This window comes from Chiloscyllium plagiosum, unplaced genomic scaffold (assembly GCF_037043375.1).
Source record: "Chiloscyllium plagiosum isolate Xiang-an unplaced genomic scaffold, Cpla_swu_hap1 HiC_scaffold_47, whole genome shotgun sequence".
NCBI lineage: Eukaryota > Metazoa > Chordata > Chondrichthyes > Orectolobiformes > Hemiscylliidae > Chiloscyllium > Chiloscyllium plagiosum.
Window position 1 is genome coordinate 10,001 of NW_028270185.1, and position 18,189 is coordinate 28,189.

Here is an 18,189-nt window from a genome sequence, read left to right on the forward strand (position 1 = left end):
AACCCTAACCCGAAACCTGACCCTAACCCTAACCCCTAAACCTACCCCTAACCCTATCGCAAGGCCATCCCTAACCCTAACTCTAACCGTAACCCAAACCCTAACCCTATCCCTCCCTCCCTAACCCTAACCCTATCGCGAGCCTCGCTATCCGTACCCCAATGCTAACCCTAACCCTAAACTTAACCCATAACCCTAACCCGAACCCCTAACCCTAACCATAACACAAACCCTATCGCAAGGCTAACCCTAACCCTAACCCTAACCGTAACCCTAACCCTAATCTAGACCTAACCATGCTCATGACCATGACCATGACCCTTACCCGACCCTGGCCCTAACCACTAACCCCTAACCCCTAACCCTATCGCAACCTCCCTCCCTCCCTAACCCTAACCCAAATCCGAACCATAACTCTAACCCTAACCCTAAACCTAACCCTAACCCCAACACCAACCCTTCACCCTAAACCAAACCCCAGCCCTAATCCTAACCCTAACCTTATCGAAGCCTCCCTCCCTAACCCTAACCCTAACCCTTATCCTAACCCTTACCCTATCGCAGGAGACCAACCCTAACCCTAACTCTAGCTCTAACTCCCTAACCCTAACCTAACCTAAACCAAACTGTAACTCTAACCCTAAACCCTAACCCTATCGCAGCCCAACCCTAGCCCTAACCCTAACCCTAACACTAACCCTCACCCTAACTCTAACCCTATTGCAGATACCCTAACCCTAACCGTCTCACAGGTAACGCTTACCCTATTCCTAGCTCTATCACAGGCAAACCTAACCCTAACCCTAACCCTAGCCCTAACCCCAACCCCAGCCCTAACCCTATCCCTTTCACACACCCTAACCCTAACCTTAACCCTAACCCTAACCCTATCGCAGGTAGCACTAACCCTTCCACTATTCCTTTTCCTCACTAACCCTTTTCCTATCTGTCTAACCTTCACCCTAACTCTAAGCCTAACACAGGTGAGACTCACCCTAAACCTAAAATCCTGAACCTAACTCTATCGCAGGTAACCCTAACCCTGAACCCTAATCTTAACACCCTGACTTTAACATTATTGTAGCTGTGACTAACTGACCTGAGCCTAACTTTAACCCTGAGCCTGACAAACTTTGACACTGACTAACCCTGGCCCTGACCCTAGCCATAATCCTAAACCTCACCAAAATCCAAATCCAACCCCTAAACCCTGACCCTCACTCTGACTTTGTCCTCTCCCAGACCCTCTCCCTCACTATGACACTCACATGAAATCCTAACCCTGATGCTTAACCTATTGCAAGCTTGGCCTTCAACCTAACCCTATTGTAGTCCTAACCCTAATCCTAAATCTATCGCGGGGTAACCCTAACCTTATCGCAGACCTAATCCTGAACTCTAACCATAATCCAAACACAGACTAACACTAACAATAACTCCTTGTATCCCAACTCCCATACCCGAACCCTAACCCTGACCCTATTCCTGACACTAACCTTAAACACTAACTCTCTTACCCTGACCCACACCCTGAAACTAACCTTAACCCTATCATAGAGTAACCATAATCCTAACGCCCTGCACCAAACCCCTGACCCCATCCCTAACCCTGACATAGACCTGGACCTAACCCTGACCCTAAGTACTTACCCTCACCCCTAACCCTAAACTCTACCCTTATCCATGAAACCTTACCCTGACACCTAACCCTAAACCCTATCCCTAAACCCTGACCCCAATTCTAAATCATATTCCTAAACCCTAACCCTAAACCCAAAGTCCTAACCCTAACCCCCAAACCTAACCACAAAACCCCAACACTAAACTTAATCCTCCCTCTAACACTAACCCTCATCGTCACCTTAACCGTCATTCTCACCCTAACACTAATATAGGTGAGACCAACCCGAATTTGAACCCTGACCCTATCGCAGGTGAGACCAAGCCTAACCCCTGACCCTGCGAATGTTAAGAGAATGATCAGGGAGAAGATAGGGCAGTCAAGAATAGCATATGGAACTTGTGCGTGGAGTCTGAGCAGATTGGGGAAGCCCTAAATGAGGTTTTTGCTTTGGTTTTCACCAAGGAAAGGGAACTTGCTGTAAATGTAAACTTAGAGGAGCTGGGATACAGGCTTAACCAGATCAAGATTGATAAAGTTAATGTGCTGGAAAATTTGGAAAACATTAAGATTGATAAGTGACCAGGGCCAGACCAGATTTATCCTAGTCTAGATTAGAGTGGTGCTGGATTTATCCTAGGCTGCTTCAGGAAGTGAGAAACGAGGTTGGTAAGCCCTGGCGAGGGTATTTGCCTCCTCCTCTCCATGGGAGTCATACCAGAGGATTGGAAGGAGGCGAATGTTGTTCCTCTTTTCAAGAAGGGAAATCCCTGGCAATTACAGACCAGTCAGTCTTACATCTGTGGTCAGCAAGGTTTTGGAAAGAATTCCGAGGGATAGGATTTATGACTATTTGGTAAAGCATAGTGTGATTAAAGGCAGTCAGCATGGCTTTGTGAGGGGCAGGTTATGCCTCACAAATCTTATTTAGTGCTTTGAGGAGGTGTCAAGACAGGTCGACAATGGTCGAGCAGTGGATGTGGTGTATATGGACTTCAGCAAGGCATTTGATAGGGTTTCCCATGTTAGGCTCATTCATAAAGTCAGGAAGTATGGGATACAGGGAGATTTGGCTATCTGGATTCAGAATTGGCTGGCTGACAGAAGGCAGAGAGTGGTTGTAGATGGGAAGTATTCTGTCTGGAAGTCAGTGTTGAGTGGGGTCCCGCAGAGCACCTGCTTAGGCCTCTGTTCTTTGTAGTCTTTATAAATGACTTTGAATGAGGACATTGAGGGGTGGGTTAGCAAATTTGCTGATAACACAAAGGTTGGAGGTACCATTGATAGTAAAGAGGGCTACTGCAGGCTGCAGCGTGACATAAACAGGATGCAGAGCTGAGCTGAGAAATGGCAGATGCAGTTCAACCTGGATAAATGCGAAGTGATGCATTTTGGAAGGTCAAACTCAAATGCTGAATATAGGATTAAAGACAGGATTCTTGGCAGTGTGGAGGAACAGAGGGATCTTGGTGTGCAAGTACATAGATCCCTCAAAGTTGCCACCCAAAGTGGATAGGGTTGTCAAGAAAGCATATGGAGTTTTGGCTTTCATTATCAGGGGGATCGAGTTTAAGAGCCGTGAGGTTTTGTTGCAGCTCTACAAGTCCCTGGTGAGACCACACTTGGAATATTGTGTCCAGTTCTGGTCGTCCTACTATAGGAAAGAGACAGAGGCTTTGGAGATGGTGCAAAGAAGGTTTACCAGGATGCTGCCTGCACTGGAGGGCTTGCCTTATGAAGAAAGGTTGAATAAGCTCAGACTTTTCTCTCTGGAGAGAAGGAGGAAGAGAGGTGACCTGATTGAGATGTACAAGGTAATGAGAGGCATGGATTGAATCAATAGCCAGAGACTTTTCCCAGGGCAGGATTGACTGGTACGAGGAGTCATAGTTTGAAGATATTAGGAGGAAGGTATAAAGGAGACGTCAGAGGTAGGTTCTTTACGCAGAGAGTTGTGAATGCATGGAATCCGTTGCCAGCGGTGGTAGCAGAGTCATTAGGGACATTTTAGCGACTGCTGGACATGCACATGGATAGCAGTGAGTTGAGGGGTGGGTAGGTTAAGTTACTATATTTGACATTAGGTTTAAATCTTGGCACAACATCATGGGCCAAAGAGTCTGTTCTATGCTGTACTTTTCTATGTTCTATGTAACCCTTAACCACCACCTTCACCCTATCCCTAACCCTTTTGCCGCTGAGATTCACCCTAATCCTAATACTGACCGTATCACTAACCCCATTCCTACCTAACTCTAACCCTGATCCTAACTGTGATCTTAAGGCTTAGCCTAACCCTAGTCCTAACCTTAACCCTAACCCAACCACGACCCTGATTCTGGCCCTAATCTTAACTGCGAACCCTAACAGTAAACCCTAACCCTGACCTGAACCCTTTTGCAGGTGAAGTTAATCCTAACCCTAATCCCCTGCCAAACTAGTTTAATCCCTCTCAAAGAGGTCTAGCAAACTTCCTCCTCTGGACATTAGAATTCCTCCAGTTCAAGTGCAACCCATCTTTCTTTTACTGGTCCCATCTTGTCTAGAAGACACCCCAATAATCCACATATCTATAGCCCCCCCTCCTATAGCAGCTCTGTAGCCATGTGTTTAACTGTACTTTCTCTCTATTCCTAACCTCACTAGCCCATGGCATGGATAGTAATCCAGAGATTACTACCCTGCCAGTCCTGCTTTTTAGCTCCTTACCTAACTCCCTGAATTGTCTTTGCAGGACCTTTGCCTTCTTCCTACCTATGCTATTTGTGCCAATTTGGACAATGACTCCTAACTGTTTTTCTTCTCACTTCAGGATATCCTGTATCTGCTCAGAGACATCCAGGGCCCTGAAACCAGGGGGCAGCACATCACCCTAGAGTCTCAGTCTCAATCACAGTCACAGAAACGCCTGTCTGTGTCCCCGACTATCTAGTCACCTACTATTATTGCTCTCCTGGACTTCACCCAACGCTGCTCTACAGCAGAACCAGTTGTGGCTCCACTGGCCTGGCTGCTGCTTGTGTTATCTCCTGAAAGGAAATCATCCTCTCAGTATTATCCCAAAAATACACCTGTCTGAGAGGAGAATAGCCATAAGAGATTCCTGCACTACTTGCCTGCCTCTCCTGGTGGTCACCTATCTATCTGTATGGATCTGTAGTGTGATTATCTGCCTAAAGCTCATGCCTATCACTCTTTCTACCTCCTGTATGCACCAAAGTGAGTCCAGCTGCTTCTATAACTGAATCACATGATCTGTGAGGAGCTGCAGCTGGTCACACTTTCTGCAAATGAGGTTGCTAGGGACACTAGACAGCTCCTTGATTTCCCGCATCTGGCAGGAGGAGCATACCACTGCCTTCACTATCATCTCCACCCATGCAAAAGAGAATCTTACCTTGTCTCTCCTCCTGTGATGATCACTGAGGGTGTCCTGTCATAACCCACTCCCCAGTCACCGCGATTGCAGTGCTGTCTCCCAGAATTCCTTGAAGTGACATTTTTGCCACCCTCTGATTCAATGCTGTTCATTGCATAGATCACTGAGGGTGTCCTGTCACTATCAACTCTCTAGGCATGGTGATTGCGGTGCCATCTCCCAGAATTTCTCTCAATGATGTCGCTCTGCCCTCTAAGACAGATGTAGGAAAACAGGATAAGCTTTGTTAAAGTGGTAAAAGAAAGCATAGTGGAGGCTAAAAATCTGCAACAGAAAATGCAACCTGGTCAGATGCTGCTTGAGGAGTCATTGTCATAGCACGGAAACAGACCCTTCGGTCCAATTCATCCATACTGACCAGATATCTTGACCTAATCTAGTCCCATTTGCCAGCATCTGACCCATATCCCTATAAACCCTTCACATTCATGTACCCAAATGTTGCAATTTTACCAGCTTCCAGAAGTGCCAGATCTTCTTAAACCATTCACTTGCAATAGTAAAGTTCACAGCATAGGCCAGGAGCAGCAGGTAAAGACGTTACAGTATTAAGAGATTCGGGATCCCGTAATGTTGAGATGTTGGTAATGATGTAGCTGGATCACAGGTAGGAGTGCTGCCTACTGTGGTTGAAAAGCCAGTGGAAAATCAGTCAACTGAGGTAGTAGAGAAGTATATCCCAGCAATTTCTCTGACTGTCTGATAACAAAATCATAAAGCAACCAATTGAAGCAGGAGGGAAAATCAAGTGTTACAGATTAGGAAGTTGAAGGAGAATTAGCAGAGACCATGTTTGGAGACAGAGAGGGAGAGAGAATGGGAGGGTTGGGGACAGGGGGAGAGGGTGGAGAGAGAGGGGAGGAAAGTGGAAGATAGGGAGAGAAAGAGAAAAAGAGAAAGGTAAAGAGAAAAACATAGTGAGAGAGACTGGGAGAGTGAGGGAGAAAGGGTGAGTAAAAGACAGAGCGAGGGACAGAAAGGAGGAGAGAGGTGGAGAGAAAGAGATGGGGAGGGAGATGGAGATGGAGAGAGAGTGAGATGGATTGACAGAAGGGGGAGAGAATGTAGGAGTGTAAGGGAGAGACAGGGAAAAAGTGAGAGACAGAGAGAGAGAGATATTGGGAGAGAGGAAGGGAGAGAAAGGGAAAGAATGAGATAGAGTGAGAGAGATGGAGAGAGGAAGGGAGAGAAAGGGAAAGTATGAGATAGAGTGAGAGAGATGGAGAGAGGGAGAGAGAGTGGGATGGGGAGAGTAAAAGAGGGACAGAAAGAGAAGAAGAGAGAGGGGTAGAGGGAAGGGGTGAGAAAGAAAGAGAGATTGGGCAGCACGGTGGCACAGTGGTTAGCACTGCTGCCTCACAGCGCCGGAGACCCGGGTTCAATTCCCGCCTCAGGCGACTGACTGTGTGGAGTTTGCACATTCTCCCCGTGTCTGCGTGGGTTTCCTCCGGGTGCTCTGGTTTCCTCCCACAATCCAAAGATGTGCAGGTCAGGTGAATTGGCCATGCTAAATTGCCCGTAGTGTTAGGTAAGGGTTAAATGTAGGGGTATGGGTGGGTTGCGCTTCGGTGGGTCGGTGTGGACTTGTTGGGCCGAAGGGCCTGTTTCCACACTGTAATGTAATCTAATCTAGATAGACAGGGAACATGCAGGAGAGAGGGGGAGAGAGAGAGATGGAGTGAGAAAGATGGCAAGGTTTCAGGTCTTAGGTCTTGTGTTTAAAGCGATGCAACGCCACCATCTGCTGGCCTCCCCACACCACTGCACAAGGGAAGATGAATTCATAATTTCATAAGTTTATAAATTCATAAAGGAGGGTGAAATTCTTCAGGGATTCAGTCAGAGATTGAGAGTAGCTCACAGCAGCATCAATATGTGCAGACACCCACTATGCTTGTGTGAAGAAATTTGCATTTGTGCTGGGGCTTCTCAGAGTGAAATATGCTCATGTTCAGAAATGTGCGTGTTCCCTCTGCAACGCGGAAATGATCTGGATAAGGAACTGAGGGCACTCTGGCTGGTTTTGCAGATGATACAAAGATTGATGAGGGGCAGGTAGTATTGAGGAGGTGGAGAGGCTGAAGAAAGATTTAGACAGGTTGGGAAAGTGGGCAAAGAAGTGGCAGATGAAATACAACACGGGAAAGTGTGAGGTCAAGAGTAACCCACCCAGACCCATTTCCCCTCTGACTAATGCACTTAACACCATGGGCAATTTACCACCTCCAAACGGACCCAACCACCAAGGATATATTTCCCTCCCCTCCCCTATCAGCATTCCGTAAAGACCACTCCCTCCGTGACTCCCTCGTCAGATCCACACCCCCCACCAACCCAACCTCCACTCCCGGCACCTTCCCCTGCAACCGCAGGAGGTGCAAGACTTGCGCCCACACCTCCCCCCTCACCTCCCTCCTAGGCCCCAAAGGAAACTTCCATATCCGCCACAGATTCACCTGCACCTCCACACACATTATCTATTGCATCCTCTGCACCCGATGTGGCCTCCTCTATATTGGGGAGACAGGCCGGCTACTTGCGGAGCGTTTCAGAGAACACCTCTGGGACACCCGGACCAACCAACCCAACCACCCTGTGGCTCAACATTTCAATTCCCCCTCCCACTCCACCAAGGACTCCTCCATCGTCAGACCACAACAAAACGACGGTTGGAGGAAGAACGCCTCATCTTCCGCCTAGGAACCCTCCAACCACAAGGGATGAACTCGGATTTCACCAGTTTCCTCATTTCCCCTCCCCCCACCCTGTCTCAGTCAAATCCATCGAATTCAGCACCGCCTTCCTAACCTGCAATCTTCTTCCCGACCTCTCCGCCCCCACCCCAGTCTGACCTATCACCCTCACCTTGACCTCTTTCCACCTATCACATTTCCGACGCCCCTCCCCCAAGTCCCTCCTCCCTACCTTTTATCTTAGCCTGCTGGACAAACTTTCCTCATTCCTGAAGAAGGCCTTATGCCCGAAACATCGATTCTCCTGTTCCCTGAATGCTGCCTGACCTGCTGCGCTTTTCCAGCAACACATTTTCAGCAGCAATTTAGCATGGCCAATTCACCTGACCTGCACATCTTTAAACTGTGGGAGGACATCGGAGCACCCGAAGGAAACCCATGCAGACACGGGGAGATTGTGCAAACTCCACACAGTCACCCGAGGCTGGAATCGAACCTGGGACCGTGGTGTTGTGAGGCAGCAGTGCTAACCACTGAGCCACCGTGCCGCCATACAATCAAACTTCCCTCCAGTGAGTCAGAGATAGACCCACAGACACAAACACAAAGGAAACATACATTAACATGACCATCAGTGTTCTACCACCTCCAGAGAGAAAGTGGGGACTGCAGATGCTGGCGATCAGAGTCAAAAGTGTGGTGCTGGAAAAGCACAGCAGGTCAGGCAGCATCCGAGGAGCAGGAGAATCAATGTTTCGGGCATAAGCCCTTCATCAGGAATGACTGAAATGTTGATTCTCCTGCTCCTTGGATGCTGCCTGACCTGCTGCACTTTTCCAGCAACACATTTTCAGCTATCACCTTAAACACAAGAGTGAAAGAGTGGAAAAGGGGGAACGGGGTGAAACCCATTTCAATGGATTCACCCCTAAGAGAATAGAGACCCCACTGCACAGAAACACAGGCACAGAGTCACACAAACATAGAGACACACACTAGCGCATACACTCAGATACATTAGCACACAGGCACAGTTACCAACACACAGAGATAGTTTGACAGAGATAGACGCACTCAGGGAAACAGACAGAAATACACACAGACACAAAGACACACATATATACAGACAGACACAGAAACACATAAATACAGAAACAAACAGACATAGAGGCACGCGCTGAGACACAGACACTGGCATACAAACAGTCACAGCCACACACACAAATACACACTGAAATATACAGACACTCAGACACAGACATAAGGACACACTGAAACATGCACACACATACAGACACAGAAACAAACATACAAACACACTGACATACAGAAGGAGAAACACACAAACATACAGAAGCAGAAAAACACATGCTGCAGACACAGAAAAACGCACATACAGACACACTGACACTGAGACAATGCAGAAAGAGAGGAAGGTTCTCGGTCTCCCCCCGATTGTTCCCTTCGATGTTTAAAATGATGCAATGCCACCCTTTGCTGGCCTCCACATACCATTGCAGAGGCAAGAGTGGTGGGTAAAAATCATCAGGGACTCAAGTCAAAGAGGGAGAATAGAGCACAGTAGCATCAATAGAAACACACACGTGTGGAGAAGATTGCAATTATACTGAGGCTCATCAGTAACCCTAATCAATAAACCTTAAGCCTAACCCTAGCCCTAACATAAGACACCTCTGCTCCCACCCAACGCTAACCATTGACCTTGACCAAAACCCTAACCCTTACACTAGACCCACAACTTAACCACTTACCCTCATCCTAGCACCTCATGATAACCCCTCACCCTGATTCTAACTCTCACCCCAACCCACACTCATACCCTCATGCTAACGCCTAACCCTAAACCCTCGCAGATGAGACTGACGGTAACCATAATCTTGACCCAACCTGAACCTTGTAACAAAACATAACCATAGCTCTAGCCCTAGTTCTACTTGTAACTGTAACCCTCACCTTTTTCCAAATCATATCTCATGTAACACTAACCCTAATGTAGCTCTAGCCCTAACCCATGTCCTAAAACTCAATGTAGCCCAAGTCCCCTACCCTAACCCTAGCCCTAAACCAAACCCTAACCCTAACTCTAGCCCTAAACCAAATCCTAACCCTAATCCTAGCCCACACTCCAGCCTTAACGCTAACCTTAGCCCTAACCCTAACTGTAGCCCCAACTTCTAACCTTAGACCGAACCTTAATTCTGACCCTGACCAAAAGCCTTAACTCAAACATGAACCTGACCTAAACCCTGACTATAATCCTAACCCTAATTGTAACCCTACACCCTAGCCCTAACATTAATCCTAACCTTATACACTTGGCATTAACTCTGACAAAAAGCTTAACACAAACCCTAACCCTAAGTTCTAACCCTAATCCAAACCTTGACGCAAACACTACACCAACCCTAACACTGACCCAGAAACAAAGCCCTAACCCTGACCCTAACCCTTACACATAACCTTAAATCCAAATGCTAACCCCAGCTTTAACCTGGGCCCTAACCCTAACCTATTCCTAGCCCTAACTCTAACCATCACCCTGACCATTACTCTAATCCTAACCCAGGCCGTAACCCTGACCATATACATTCCTATAACCCGAACCCTGGCCCTAGCCCTGAACCTAAGTGTTACACTAACCCTAGCCTAACCTTGGCCCTAACTCCAACCCATCCCCAGCCCTAACCCTAGCCCTAACACTCACCATAACCCTAACCCAGATCTTAACTCTGACCCTAACCTTGACCCTAGCTCTAACCCTAACCTAAACCCTCACCTTAATCTTGGCCCCAACCCTGGCTCTGATCTTAGCCCTAACCTTACCCTTGGTGCAGCACTAATCCTAACCCTCAGCCGAACCCTAGCCTATCCCTATCCATAACCATAGCCCTCGCCCTAGCCCTAACCCTGACCCTACATCTAACCCTAATGCAAATCTGCCCCTAATTTCAAACTGTGCTACAAACTCATTTTGTTCTGTGTACTGCATGCATTTAAGCACAACACCATCAATCCTGCATTGAGTGACCCCTTCTCATTGTTGTCCCCTTCTGTGCTGTGCAAGCAATTCAAGTCCTGATCTTTGTCCTATATACTCTTTGTCCTATCTACCCAAACTCAGGTATCCACTTCACAGCCCAATGTTACATATTATCAATTTTCCAGTAAACCCTGGAACTGCCATCTAGTCATATACACAGGTGCTTGTAAGCTCTCAGTTCAGACCAGCATTCACTCTGTCTTAAAGGTACAGTACACACATTCAACTTCAGTGCATCCTTTTTCAAGGACAAAAAACTATACTCCAGGTGTGGCCTCACCAGTATCCTATATAGCTGTAGCATAACCTCCCTGTTATTAAACTCCATCCCTCTCACAATTGTTATGGACCAAGCCAAACCCCTCAGAACATTTCAGGAAAGTAGGCCAGACCCTAACTTTGCTCGTTGTTTTAAGCAGGTGTAGAGTGGATATTCCAGGAGTGATGCAGCTGGCCCAATCACTCAGTTTTAAATGAAACAGAAATTAGTTACAAGATTATTGAATGAAACACAAAGAACAGAAAACAGAATACCAAATAACTTAACCTATCCAAAAACCCAAGTGATCATCCCAACCTAATGATGCTGTTCCAAATACTTGCAACAATCCCCATAAACACCCCTTGGCACAAAAGGAAAAATCAAACACAGGGTCTTCCAGGAGAGAAGTCAAGGAGAAAGGACCAGCCTGGACCTGCTGCTTTGAGTCCAGAAGATTTTTCCACATTACTCTTAAAAACCAAACCAAACCAGAGAAAAGCTGAGCTGGGAGAACAGGCCACTCCCCTGTCATTGTACAAGTGTTTGTTTTTTACTTGAAAGCCTCCTTCTGGAGGCAGTATCTCTTAGCTATAATCAAACTGGCGCTAAAACCCTTCAACCTCAGACTTTTCAGAGTCTGTGCCTTTTCCAAACTCTCTGAAAAAAAAGCCAAAACAACATAACCTTATTAAAGGAGCAGTATCAACATACAATGAAGGACAATATTCCATCTGCCCTCATAATTACCTGTTGCACCTGCAAACCAACGTTTTGAGTTTCATGCAAAAGGACAGCCAGATCTCTCTGCACAGCAGCATACTGCAATTTTTCACCATTTAACTAATAGTCCATGTTGCTGTTATTCATAACAAAATGGATGATTTCACATTTACCCACATTGTACTCCATCTGCCAGACCCTTAACCTATCTGTGTCCCTCTGCAGACTTTCAATGTCCTCTGCGTACTTCGCTCAACCACTCATCTTAGTGTCATCTGCAAAATTTGACACACTACACTTGGTCATCTAAGTAAATTGTAAACAATTGCATTCTCAGCATTGATCCCTGAGGCAAACCACTAGCCACTGATTGCCAACCAGAAAAACACCCATTTATCCCCACTCTTTGTTTTCTGTTAATTAACTAAGTTCTACCCATACTAAAACATTGACAGTAACACCATACACCTTTAACTAATGCTGCAGCCTTTTGTGCGGCACTTTGTTGAATGCTAATTAGCAGTCTCACCTATATCTTAAACACATCTGTGAATGTGACATTTATCATTTCAGCTTTCAAACATACACTCATATACTAGTACTTTACTTATAAAATAGCTGCAACACCACGTGTTCACACAGGCCAATAAAGCTGGTGGTACCTTTGGATAACACTGTAGTGAGCAGGCAAGCAATGTAAGTGTATACATTGGTTAACGGTAGCCACAAAGACAACTACAATCCCAACTAAGTTACAGAATGGACAACAAAGTTTCAACAATTTATTTGTAATGTTGAGAACTTAGCCACAATGCTCAGAAAGGCAGATCTCAATTTCTTCACTTTGATTCATTAGAAATCGATGAAAGAATTATTCATATTAAGTAAAATGACACTCAGATTCGACTGACTGTGGGGAAAGAAGGATAACTAAACATAGATCCAAAGTTACAAGTTGTAATCAACTCAGGTTCACTGCAGATCATTTCCTTTTCAAAGGAAATCCCCTTTTAGAATTGGTTATTGATCAGATGGAAGCCATGTCAAAGTGAAGCATTTTAATTCAACATGTTAATCTCTAGCAAGTCCCACTGTCCCCTCTGAAGAGACCTGTGTTAAGATGTCATGGTACCAGCAGTTCAGGGTTTATGCTTTCAAATCTTTCATGATGCAATCCCTTTGGACTCTGCTTCATCCAAACGACTGCACCTCTCTTCTGCTTTGTTCATTCGATCAGTTCCTCCTCAGTTCAGTCGTTTAAGGTTGCTTCCATTTCCTGACACGGTTTCAATATCCTTCCTTATATCTAGAATGATAAACTCCAATTTCTGATCTGTTGTAAGTTGCTCTGTGATGCAAACTGATCTTTTTGCAGCACAGAGGGTTTTGTACCCATATTCTGGATTTCTTTCGATGCTGCAGGACCTGGGAAGATTTTGGATAAGGTTGAGAGACACTCGCTGATTGTTAACATGTTCATTTGAGGGTATTTGCTCGCTTTCTTTTCTCTTCCACTGCTTCATGAAGAGATAGATGCAAACAGATACAATGACGAATACCATGACAGCCATCAGCACAAAGAGGAGGTGAAAGGTCCTTCCTGTAATGAAAAATAGAGATGGTTTATCCATCCTTATTTTACCACTATTTATATTGGTCACTCTTCCTGAAGCAGATTAATGAGTAGGGTATAAGTAATGGACTGTAGACACAGTAAAAGGTTTTAGTTGAAAATTACAGTCCCCCAGTAATAAATTTTGGACCTGGTAATAGATCATAATCCCAGTATTGGTAATAGTCCCACTAACAGGTAGTAGTTGCAATAATAGACTGTGGTCCCAGTTTTAGGCTACAGGCCTAAGGTATATTCCCAATTAAAGAATACAATCTGTGTAAATGAAATAGAGGGAAGGTTCAGTTGCATAGAAAATTATGGAAAAATATTAAAGGTGGGAGGGCTCAGCAGAGATTAGTAAAGTATCCAAAACAAGAAATATGACAGGGTCAGGAATGGAAATTCAAGCACTAGCAGATAAGAGGATAACTATGAGAAGGGGGACAATTAACTCAGGACTGAGGGTATCACACTTAAATGTACACAGTACACGAAACAAAATAAAAACGCATTGAATTGAAATTAGCATACCAACTGAAATTAGCAGGTATGATGTTGTGTCTGTAACAGAGATCAGGGCTGGGACCTAAATATCCAAGGTTACATGTCCTATCAAAAGGACAGGATAATGGCAGAAGGGACAGAGTTGCCTCGATCGTACAAAGTAAATTAAATTGATAACAATAAGTGATATAGAGTTGGAAAGCATAGAATCCGGATAGGTAGAGTTGAGGAACCACAAAGGAAAAATACCATGATGGGAGTTATGTGCAGGCCTCTTTGCAGTAGTCAGGATGTGGGGAAGAAAATAAATTAGAGGATAGAAAAGACATGTAAGAAAGACACTGTTATAATAATCATAGGGGACTTCACTGTGCAGGTGGACTGGGAAAATCAGGATGGTAGCAGATTTCAAGAAAAACAATTCATGGAATGTTTACCAAGAGGAATTTCTTTAGATAGAGGGTAGTTAATCTGTGGAACTCTTTGCTGCAGAAGACTGTGAAGGCCAAGTCATTGAGTATATTTAAGACAGAGATAGATAGATTCATGTTGAATATTCGTGTGCTGGAAAAGCATCCAAGGATCAGGAGAATTGACACTTCGAGCATGAGTTCATCATCAGGAATGAAGATAGATTCATGATTAGTAAGGATTATGGGGAGAAGGCGAGAGAATGAGGTTGAGGTACATATCAGCCCTAATTGAATGGTGCGGCAGACTCGATAGGCTGTATTGCTTAATTCTGCTCATATACTTTATAGTCTGGCTATAGTTACAGACTACAATAGGGAAAGGAATATATGAATTACAACAGGACCATGAGAAGCACTAACAATCAGAAGGATCTCAGAGTGCAAGTCCATCAGTCACTTAAGGTAGTGGGACATGGAGATAAAGTGATTAAGAAGGTTAATGGGAACTTGCTTTTATTAGCTGAGACACAGTGTTTAAAAGCAGGGGCCGGGGGGTGGGGTTATGCTGGAACTGCATAAAATGTTGGTTCGGCCACAGCTACAGCATTATATCCAGTTCTGGAATCCACATTATAGAAGAGTTGTGAGAGCAGAGAAGATTTACCAGGATGTTGCCTGGATTAGAGATGGAGAGAGTTTGGATAGATTGCTGTTTTTCTTGGTGCAAAGGAGACTGATGGGCACATGGTTGAGATGCACTAAATCATGGGGGGCAGGAAGGAACTTTTCCCTTTGATGGCTGGCTCAATGAGCAGGCAGCATAGATTTCAGGCAAGTGGCAGGAAGTTTAGCATTTTTATTTGATCCAGAGGGTGGAGGGAAACTGGAAGGTCTCTGCCTGTAAGGATGGTTTGAGCAGAAATCCTCATAGCATTTAAGAAATATGTACTTGTGCACTTGCGATATCAAGGCATACTATGTGTCAAGTGGCGGAAAATGGGATTAGAATAATTAAGTATGTGTTTTTGATTGATATAGACTCAATAGGTTGAAAGGCCTTTTTTCTTGCTGTCAACCTTTATGACTCTATCAATGACTCCAACAGGCTAAAGTCCTCGCAATAGATCATAAATTCCAGCAAAAGGCTATAGACCCTGTAATGGGTTATATTCCCATGTTTATTTTATATAGTCCCATGGAGCTTGAACCCTTGATGATCTGATACAGAGGTCAGGGCAATGGAGGAATCCAGCCAGGTGGACAAGTGAAGTGTTTCGTCAGTGAAAAAGTTGGTGATAATTATGACAAGACAGTTCCCTCAGGAGGAGCTTAGTGGAAGTGTTCACCCATACACCATCATGAGGACCATGAGTTCACTGCAGCAGTGGGCCGCAGAGTTGGGTGGTGCTCCTGAATATCTATCCTGATGTACCCAGCCCAATATGGTGTCATTGTACCATGAGAAGACTGAGAAGTTACAATCTAACACATAGGAGGATCCCTCTCAAGCCACTCCATGGACTGACAGATATTCCCAGACCTCTCTGACAGTGACCTGACCCCTCCAGTGGCCACAGAGAAGGCACTTGTCCTGAAGAGCCTCTTAGTTGCGCTGGACCTTACACACCTGGGACATTAAGACTATGCCTAGCACAGTCATCAAATTCCACAGTGTATGGAAAGCAACAGCATGCCTCCAAGTCATCTGTCATACTTTAGGACGATGCAATGACTGTAAAGAGGATGCAGAGAAGACCTAAAGGAATCATTAGTTAGAAGCAAGATTTTAGATATATGTTGAGACTGGGAAAGCTGAGATAGATCTCCTTTGAAGAAAAGGGGATTGGAAAGAAGTTGGATAAAAGTGTACAAGATTAAATAAGTTGAACAAAATAAACCTAGAAAAGCTGTTCCCATTAACTGATGGTGCAAGGACTAGGGATGTAGATGAAGAGTTTACGTGAGAGCATGGTTTATCCTGCTCCTATCTCTTAAATTCATCTAACATAGTGAGGGAGGGTAATGCACAGAGGACATGAGGAAGCACATTTTTATCCAGTAAATGGCATTGATCTAGGAGTTTCTGTCTTTAGGAGCAGTGAAAGTGGAGATGATGAATGACTTCAAAACAAGATTTGATGGGCACTTGAGGAAATTGAACATACAGGACTACAGGAATACAGTAGGAGACTGGGGACTGATTGAATGGTTCTAAAGCCAGCCAGTATAGATACAATGGGCTGAATGACTTCCTTCTGTGCCAGGACCCTATAACCCATTGTACATTGAGGGAAGACAGTCTAATAAGAAACAAAATACCTGTAGTTCACAGTCACCCTTGTGCAATGGATCCAATATAGTGCCTGCGCACAATCTCTGCATAGCAACGGAGAAGTAACTTTTTACACAGTAATGACGTGCTTTACCATGACCAGAGATGACTGATTCAGCTGAAAGCACAGACCTTGGCATGTGCCACTCTGGCAGGTGTCTGTAATGTGAGAACAATTCTTGCCTTCGTATCCATCAGGACAGGAACAAAAGTAACCATGCTGCATACTGTAACACGTGGCTCCATGCTGACAGAGATTGATGTGACATTGTCCTGCAATGACCTATGGGGAAAAATGCAAGCTCAACTTCATCATACATAGAAAAGATACAACATTCTACTATGGCATATAGTATCCAATATAAATATACACAATAACTAAAATATCTATAATACTATATGATACACAATATAAAGATTCACAAATTATCTATAATAAACAGCAAATGCTGGAAACACCAGAATAGGTTCTTCTGAAATTCAAACAGCAGCCTCACTAATATTGTTGTCCACTCATATGATCTGCCCTCTTAACTTTACTGAGACAATTTCCAGGCTTGTAGTGACAAGTAACATTCATGCCACACAAATGCTAGGAAATAACTATCTCCAGTAAGAGACAATGGAACTATTGCCCCTTGACGTTCAAATAGCATTACCATCACTGAACCTCTCATAATCAATATCCTGGAGGACACCGTTGACCAGAAGCTCAATTGAAGTTGCCATACAAATATAGTGGCTGCAACAGGTCAGAGGCTAGGAATCCTGCAGTGAATAACTCACCTTCTAACTCCTTAAAGCCTGTCCACCATCTATAAGGCACAAGTCAGGAGTGTGATGGAATACTCCCCACTTGCCTGGATGGATACAGCCCCAACAACACTCAGGAAGCTTGATTCCATCCAGGACAAAGCAACCCACTTGATTGGCACCACATCCACAACAACTGGAATTCTTCAAGGAAATAAATAGTAGAGTTGATCAAAAGGCGCCAGTGGATGTAGCTTATTTGGACTTTCGGAAGGTTTATGACAATATCCCATGTAGAATAAAACATTTTCAACACTAATTTCATTAAGATTTCTTTGTTAGGAAGGACTTGAAATTTCACAGTATTGTGCAAATAGAAGTCAGTATAAGCCTATGTCAATGCTGGAGTTGATCCAATGACTGGATAAAATTAGTCAAGTTTGCTTGTTTTAAAAATATGGAATTGCAAGTGAAACTGTTTCTCATAGCTTATACAAGAATGAAATGAAAATTGTTTTACCAACCTCACAGTGTCTTCCTGAGAATCCTGGAAGACACTGGCAATAAAAGCCATTGACGGTGTGTACACAGTGTGCTCCATTCAGACAGGGAGAGCTGGAGCATCTTTCAGCTCTGGTCTCACAGTAATTTCCTGTGTAGCCTCCTGGGCAGTTGCATTGATATTTCTGAGGGGAAAGGGAAAGGATCCCACCTATATCAGCAATTATCATGTCTGATAATCATCAGGTCTCCATTAAATTACAAAACATCAAACA

General features: G+C 44.7%; 1 protein-coding gene across 1 annotated transcript in view; it reads right to left on the reverse strand.

Annotated features, from left to right (window-relative positions):
* Nucleotides 1-16,754: 16,754 nt before the first annotated feature.
* The window catches only part of LOC122544785 (protein jagged-1), a gene marked incomplete at its 3' end in the record, with an annotated part of 80,810 nt that continues 79,375 nt past the window's right edge, over nucleotides 16,755-18,189 (reverse strand). Inside the window, exons 9-10 of the mRNA XM_043684117.2 lie at nucleotides 17,938-18,099; nucleotides 16,755-16,943 (exon numbers count right to left, since the gene is read on the reverse strand). Of these exons, the coding sequence (XP_043540052.2) occupies nucleotides 16,755-16,943; nucleotides 17,938-18,099 (351 nt within the window). The remainder of the gene's footprint in view (nucleotides 16,944-17,937; nucleotides 18,100-18,189) is intronic.